Here is a 7,500-nt window from a genome sequence, read left to right as displayed (position 1 = left end):
AACCCCAAAATAAATAAACAAGTAAATAAATCAGAAGGACATTTCAGCGCGAACGCCGGCCACCCCGGCGCCTCCCCGCGTCATTAAAGCAGAGTCTTTTCTCCCCTTTGTTGCGAAGGCTATTTATAAAATGGTGGGCACGGTGATAATGATGAAGATGAACGAGGACGGCCTGACACCGGAGCAGAGAGTGGATCGGATCTTCAGCAAGATGGATAAAAACAACGACGACCAGATCACACTAGACGAGTTCAAAGAAGCCGCCAAGAGCGACCCGTCCATCGTCCTGCTCTTGCAGTGCGACATGCAGAAGTGAGGCTGCTCCGTGCCAGCATGCTCCGGACTGAACGAGTTACCCGTTTCCACTCTCATTTCCACAAGAGTAACATGTTTGGACTACGACTTTTAAACGAACTTTCTTCTTGTGATCGAAACAACTAGCATGCATGAGAACGTTAACTGCTAAAAGAGTTTAGAGTATATCCGTTTAATTTCCAACATGCAACAATGTGAGACGTGTAAATCAAAAAAACGAGTCCGGTTGTTTTTCACGCATCCATCGTCAGGTGAAGTGCTCCGCCCGTATTTCATTTCTAGCCGCAATACTTCCGATCGCACGCGCACCGCGTCGACCGCCGTACTTCACGCAGTAGTTTGGGAACCCGAGCGCGTCACGCTAAATGTTACGGTGAAATCGGTCTGTCGAACTTCAATACTCGAAATTAAAAAGGGCGGAGAGGTTTGCGCCAGCCCTCCTTCCAAACGTGCTTGTACTTGAGAATATAAATGTAAGTTATTTGCATGCGTGTCCTAAGTGTAAAAACCTACTCTCTCTTCATTTCGGCAACCTTGACGAATAATACAAGGGAGGCCTTATATAAAGATAGTATCAATAACAATGCTAATGTGTGAGATTTACATTCGTTCCTCATCTATCCATTAGGTGTCCTCCCTCGGATGCATGTTTCCTCTTAAAGACGTACCATGTGTGTGGTAAAAGCTTTTCTGTAAGGCCCCGCCTCCGTCTGCCATTGGCTTCTGCTGGTTTCACCCTAATTTGCACTGACACGAGGACCTAATAACCAGTCTAAAACCGACGTTTCTTTTCCTTGACGTTAAAAGACCACCGCTGACATCGTTCTTATTGTTTTACTTTGCGCACATGCATGAATGGTTGCCTGTGAATTCGTTTTAGTAATAATACAGAAAGGGCAATATAACATTTTAAGCGAGTTTAGCAATGGATCCGCTTCCCCTGGTTTTACGACAAAAACCTTATCCTAAATGGGTTCGGTACACGTTTACTCGTAGCGTGCTGCATTTTTATTCAACCGTCGTTTGTAAAACAGTATTTCTACTCCAGTACCCGTGGTTTTTAGCTGCACCCCTTACTTCCGGTACCCTCGTTACGTTACTCCCTGCGTTTTGCATCCTCCGTATGTTACGTTCTCCCGAGACTTTAAAAACATGGCATTCCAGATCTCCTGCTTTCACATCTTGTGACGTTCAGGATGCCGTCGGCCCCTTTGGCGGAGAACAAGGCACATCTTTGTAAAATGCAACTGCCCAATGAATAGTGTATATGTTTGCCCTGTAAATATTTGTACCTGATACGGTAAAGCCAAATCGAAGCAGTCATTTAATTGTGTAATATGAGGTTTGTGTTTTATTTGTGGCATGTCTTCAACTCGGTATGTAACAGTTGCACTGACGACATTGTGATTAAAATCAATAAACTATCTATGGGTTGTTTTCAGAACGCAGGTGCGTGGTCGTGTGTGTGAGCACGAATCAGACGGGTGAGGATATCTAGGAAGAGCATTGGGGTTTATTGCGGGGGATGCTGGTTTAAACTGACAAACGCAAATTCTGAACATGCTGAAACCGTCCTGAGCAGGTGCTAACGGTTAGAAACCGAACTAACATTTCACCGCAAAATGAAACGTTACTCATTCTCATGACATCCAAGGTTTTGATGAGTTTTTTCTTCATCAGAACAGCTTTGGAGAACGTAGCATTGCGTCGCTTGCTCACCAATGGATCCTCTGCAGTGAATGGGTGCCGTCGGGTGGCAGTCACTTCTGTTTAAAAGTCCATAATAACTCTTCCTTCTTGAGAAAGTCCATCTCCAGTTGTCCTCTCATGTCAAAATCCACCAACATATACGTTTAGATCTGTTTTTGCTTGATCGGTGTATATTTCTCTTTGGATTCAGACTTTTTCACTTAAGAAGTTAATATTACAGTACGTACAGAGGACTCATGTTTTAGCTGACGCTAAATTTGACATTAAAAACGTCTTAATGTGTTTGTTTCACACAAAAAACACACAACTTCTCACTGTGCATTTGTTCGGTACTGGTTGTGTGGATTACTGACGGCACCCATTCACCGCTTATGGTGAGCAAGTGAGTCTTCTGATGACGAAACAAACTCATCAGACATTTTTTGGTCAACTATAGTCCTCCTTTTTCCACTGAGAGACCAGATGAAGTGAATGAAATGGTGTGAACGTCACAATAACCCAAACGAGGCGCACGCTTTGTGCTTCTATAACATACTTCGCAGAGGAACTAGAACCCTAAAACGTCTTTAAAAATAAATAAAAGCAAATGCATAACAAACTTTACACTTTACACATGTTCGGTACAGTTCACCTAACACACATCTCTCTCCTCCTCCGCTTCCCTCTCTGGATCCTGAAGCTGGTGGATCATAATGTGGGAACTTTTAGGCAGATGGCTGAAAGATAAATGCAAAGAAACATCAATTTTTGCATTTCTGGAAATGGAAAATGTTCTCATTAAGGGACTAATACGCTTTTACTCGGTTCACAATTATGCAATTGATTAACTATCGTCTGCAAAAACTAACCAACTAAGCGCTAGTTCAGCAAGCCGTTAAGAAACCTGCCGAAGGGTTTGTGGTCTACAAATCGGTTGCATTTCCTGCCTGAATAAAAGTGATTATGAGGACTGAAGAAGCTGATCATGAATGATCTTGAAAGTAACATCTGGCATCTCACAAATGCTTTTAAGAGTTGTCAGCACAAAATTACAAGCGTGCGTAATGCTAAGCTTTGTTTTTACTGAATTTATGCAAACTTGCATTAAAAAAAAAGAATGGAAATCTACAACATGCGTTCAATTTACAGTAATGAAAAACTGAGGAAAAATGTCTTCATCACAATCCAAACAATCTTTAAATTAAGTCTTTTTGTAAGATGATATTCTTAATGAAGTTCTCATTTTTAAACAATTATGTTTTGTTTTAAACTCTTATCTTTTTAATGCATTTTAATTCCTTAAAAAAAAAATGTAAAAAACGTTTTAGGTTATGATATTTTATGATGTTTTTACATAAATTAGAACGCTGCGGGTGGAGATGATTTCATTTACAAAAACTGTTAACTTAATCATTTTTGTTTTGCTTTTGGTGTCAAATACCCCATAAAAAATGCTAAAAAAATGCCATGACTGAAAATACTTTTTATTTCACACTAAATATACTTTGAATTTCTTAACATATGTCTTGACATATTACTTGAGACTTTCTGATGTAAAATTATAATTACACTTTATTTGGAGTATTTCTATACTGCAGTATTTCTTGGAGCATTTCTTTACTGCACAACGCATATTTTATTTGCCTAAAATGTGTTTTAATATCACTCATAATGATCGTATGTTCTCTGTATAGTATATTTAAATGCAAGATATTTAAAGTGTACCTGAAGTATACTTGCAATAGTTCCCTTTAGCGCAAAAAAATATACTTAAGTGCATCTTTAATGGGACCTCAGCACTACTTCTGCGCAATTAAAGTGAATTAAGTCCAAAATTAGCTGTTCAAATTTAGCATAGTTTAAGTATACCAAAAGTACAATTTGCAGTTAGTTTTTTGCACTAGGGTTTATTGCCATTTTTCTACCTGGTGGACTGAGGGGTGATGAAGATGAACTGTCGCAGATGCTGACGTTCTGAAAGGGCCACAAGCATGTTCATTGAAATGCTGCGATTATGCATGTCCTTAAACAATACAAAAGAGCTTATTAAACACACGTAATACTTTATATGTTTGACGTCACATGTCCTCAATAAAGTAATCGCGTAGGCATGAGTACGTACCATGTAGACGTCGAACTCGTCCAGGCACCGGAAGGGCGACTCGGTGATCTCCCAGAGCGCCAGAATGAAGCAGACCGTGGAGAAGGAGCGCTCGCCGCCCGAAAGGGAACGCATGTCATTGACGTTGTTTCTTTCCTGACCGGGGGGTTTCACCTGAGCCGAAACGAGCGACATGGATCACAAAAGAACCCGAGATGTTATGCACACACCTGTACGTCAGAATCCTAAAATATATACACAGTTTCCACAGCAATCACTGTTTTCCGCGTTGATAATAATGAATCAGTATATTACAATTATGAATGTAAAGTAGAGTAACGGTACTTAAACATCAGCTCAGCATCACAGGAATAAATAACATCTTAAAATATATTAAGCTTGTTTCAAATAAATCCGAAACATTTTCAAAATGATGACCCAAGAGATATTTTCATCAGATTCATCCCGTTAGCTGATTCAGACAAACATTTAAGCAAACTGAAGCCAGACTGTAACTTGCTGCCAAACGCGACTTACAGAAATGGACAGAGATTCGTTGACGTGATCAAACATCATAGAGCCACAGCAGTTGAGCTGCATCATGAAGTTGTTGAAGTACAGCTTGCATCTCACTGAAAGCGACCTGAAAACACAATTCAAAACAGACGCCGTTCAATCCGGCAAACCTTCAGATAGAAACACAGGCTCTTACTGTGACTTAACGGTGTTATATTAAGTAAAGTTACCGTCGCATAGACTTGTATCGGTCCTGACGGTCGATCATGATGAGGTCGAGCCGATCAATAAACTTCCTGAGATCTCTCAGCTGGCTGGATTTGTTTTTGTAGTTATTGTGAGCCTCTGCGTACTCTCTGTAAAATACATTCTTCAGTTTATTTCAGTAAAAAAAAAAAAAAATGCAGGCTTCACACATATGCTTTTTATTTCTCCGACATGCTACTTTCACTGTGTGTGTGTGTGTGTGTGTTGAAAATAAACTGAGCCAAGAGTCAAAACTTTTTCCTTGTAAATTATTAATAAAAGTAATTAATAAAATATAATAAATAAGAAAATAATTAAATTAACTAAAAATAAAATTTAAAAAAATATGATAATAAAAAATAACAACTGAGCCGAGTCAAAACCATGTCTAAAACATAAAAATAAAAAAGCATGCATACCGGATAATTTGTTCTTTGTCGCCATGGCTGCTCTCTTCTGTACTGATCTTTTGTCGCAGGCGTGTGATTTCAGCATCGATAGCTTTGGCACTCTGACCTACCTGCTGTCGCACGGGGCAGATCTCTTTGGCTTTGGCTTCACAATCCTAGAAATCAAACCATTTGCAAGCAATAAAGTCCAATAGTTCCTTACTCCGCTCTTAGGATGAAAACAATATGCACATTGTCTTATACTGTAATATAAAGTAATATATAACGTTCCTTATCATATGAAAGAAGTGAAGGAGTGACTACCTTTGCTTCTTCCTCTCTCAGTGTCAGATCATCTTTCATGGCCTGAATAGTGGCATCATGATCCTCCACTTTTTTCTCTAAGATCTTCAAGGTTTGATCAAGTTTACTGCACACAGCCTCTGCCTTAACTTGCTCCTCCTATTCAAGAAGACAAATCCATTTTACAATAAACATACATATACATATATATATATATATATATATATATATATATATATATAAAATAAATATAAATAAATATAAATATATACATATATACATATACACACACACACACACACACATACATATATATATATAAATATATAAAATAAATATATAAAAGCATATACACATATATATATATACACACACACACACACATATATATATATATATATATATATATATGTGTGTGTGTGTGTGTGTGTGTGTGTGTGTGTTTATATATTTTTATGCATTTTAAAATAGTATTTTATGCTCACCAACCATATTCTTTGCTAGTTAAAAAAACACTTATTATCTTTACCATTGCTTCATTTTATTTGTATTTATCATATTTTACTTATACATTAATTCATAAATAAAATACTGAAAAAGATTGTTAAATATCGATAATAATATTAACACATTTTTCCTGAATAGCAGGAATTCTGTGCGTGTGTGTGTCCAGCGCTGTCTCTCACCTTCAGTTGTTCTGTCTCATCCGAGAGCTGCTCCATTTTATTTTTCACATCGCTATATTTCTGATTAACATTAATAAGCACCGCCTCGTGTTTCTTTAACTCATCCCGAGCCTCCTTCACTTTTTTCCTCTCCGATTCGATCTTCTGTTCGCTTTCTTGTGCATCTTCTTCCTATACACACACCTTTTATCACTTCCAGTATCACCTATTATTCCATGACACGAAACAATGAACGTCAATGTTTGCCTGGTGAAATTCACAGAGGCCTCACCAGGGAGCTGATGTCTTCAGCCTGTGCCTCCTCGATGTTCTCGAGTTCCGTTATGGAAGCTTTAACCTTGTTTATACTTTCCTAAAAAAGAACAATTAAAGCCGTCATCCACTACTCCATGCAAATATGTTTGGACTCGAATACAGGCTATAATATAGATGTAATTTATAATGGCGTAGCCTGTGTAGTTCAATACCTGATTCTTTTTGCAGGCCATGATGACACTACGCAGCTTCTCCTCCATGGACTGAATGTCTTCCTTCACAGAGGCCAAGTGAAGCTGGAAGCGTGAAAGCTGAGCCTGACTGTTCTCCAGCTCTGACTCTATTAGACTGTAAATCAGTAGAGATGAACACATAGATTCAAGCATGATTGCCTCTGATCATGCCTTAAAGAACTGGGCTTTGCATGAATTATCATCATTGTGTCACGAGTACAATTCTTAACCCGCTCCGGGTACAATCAGAGACAAATTGCTGGATGAAAGAGTATTATTCAGCATTTGTGAAGACTACACTTGCCGTATTTCTGCCTCTGGGTCGCCGCCAAGATATTGGGCCAGTACTTCACGTTCAGGGGCGTAATAGCGATTGGTGAAGACCTGATCACCATCTGCAGTGAAGGCCTCACGACAATTCTTTGGGGGTCGCGACCCCTGCATGACTCTCCTCGCATGAGCTTTCTCCTGTTTTAAAACAAACAAAAAAAAAACAATATAAAATGAATACATATTATACATATATATAAACATATATACACAGCTTGCACCGATGCAAACTCATTTGGTGTTAAAAAATGGTCAGGATTTATTAAAGCCCCACAGCAGGACATTAGCGCTGAAAAGGAAAATAAACAGGGTTATTTTTGCGACTCACCTTATTGAATATGCATTTGTATGAGTTTCCCTTTTGATTGGTAAATTTATGGGAGGGGAGAACTGAAATTAATTGCGCAAAGCGCTTTAATAAGATTTGCACTCTTCAG

At 38.6% G+C, this 7,500-nt stretch overlaps 2 protein-coding genes across 2 annotated transcripts in view; one reads left to right on the top strand and one right to left on the bottom strand.

The window, feature by feature from the left end:
• vsnl1b (visinin-like 1b) overlaps nucleotides 1–1,759 on the top strand; it is a 6,917-nt gene extending 5,158 nt beyond the window's left edge. Inside the window, exon 4 of the mRNA XM_043263537.1 lies at nucleotides 119–1,759. Coding sequence (XP_043119472.1) covers nucleotides 119–316 — 198 coding nt within the window. The 3' untranslated portion in view covers nucleotides 317–1,759. The remainder of the gene's footprint in view (nucleotides 1–118) is intronic.
• Nucleotides 1,760–1,808: 49 nt separating this feature from the next.
• Nucleotides 1,809–7,500, bottom strand: part of smc6 (structural maintenance of chromosomes 6) — a 12,355-nt gene continuing 6,663 nt past the window's right edge. Inside the window, exons 17-27 of the mRNA XM_043263494.1 lie at nucleotides 7,038–7,201; nucleotides 6,713–6,848; nucleotides 6,517–6,597; nucleotides 6,246–6,416; nucleotides 5,581–5,718; nucleotides 5,287–5,432; nucleotides 4,852–4,977; nucleotides 4,643–4,748; nucleotides 4,127–4,279; nucleotides 3,930–4,027; nucleotides 1,809–2,741 (exon numbers count right to left, since the gene is read on the bottom strand). Coding sequence (XP_043119429.1) covers nucleotides 2,657–2,741; nucleotides 3,930–4,027; nucleotides 4,127–4,279; nucleotides 4,643–4,748; nucleotides 4,852–4,977; nucleotides 5,287–5,432; nucleotides 5,581–5,718; nucleotides 6,246–6,416; nucleotides 6,517–6,597; nucleotides 6,713–6,848; nucleotides 7,038–7,201 — 1,404 coding nt within the window. The 3' untranslated portion in view covers nucleotides 1,809–2,656. The remainder of the gene's footprint in view (nucleotides 2,742–3,929; nucleotides 4,028–4,126; nucleotides 4,280–4,642; nucleotides 4,749–4,851; nucleotides 4,978–5,286; nucleotides 5,433–5,580; nucleotides 5,719–6,245; nucleotides 6,417–6,516; nucleotides 6,598–6,712; nucleotides 6,849–7,037; nucleotides 7,202–7,500) is intronic.

This window comes from Puntigrus tetrazona, chromosome 17 (genome assembly GCF_018831695.1).
Source record: "Puntigrus tetrazona isolate hp1 chromosome 17, ASM1883169v1, whole genome shotgun sequence".
NCBI classification, from domain to species: domain Eukaryota; kingdom Metazoa; phylum Chordata; class Actinopteri; order Cypriniformes; family Cyprinidae; genus Puntigrus; species Puntigrus tetrazona.
Note: the sequence above shows the minus strand (reverse complement) of the source record. Positions and strands in the feature narration are given on the sequence as shown.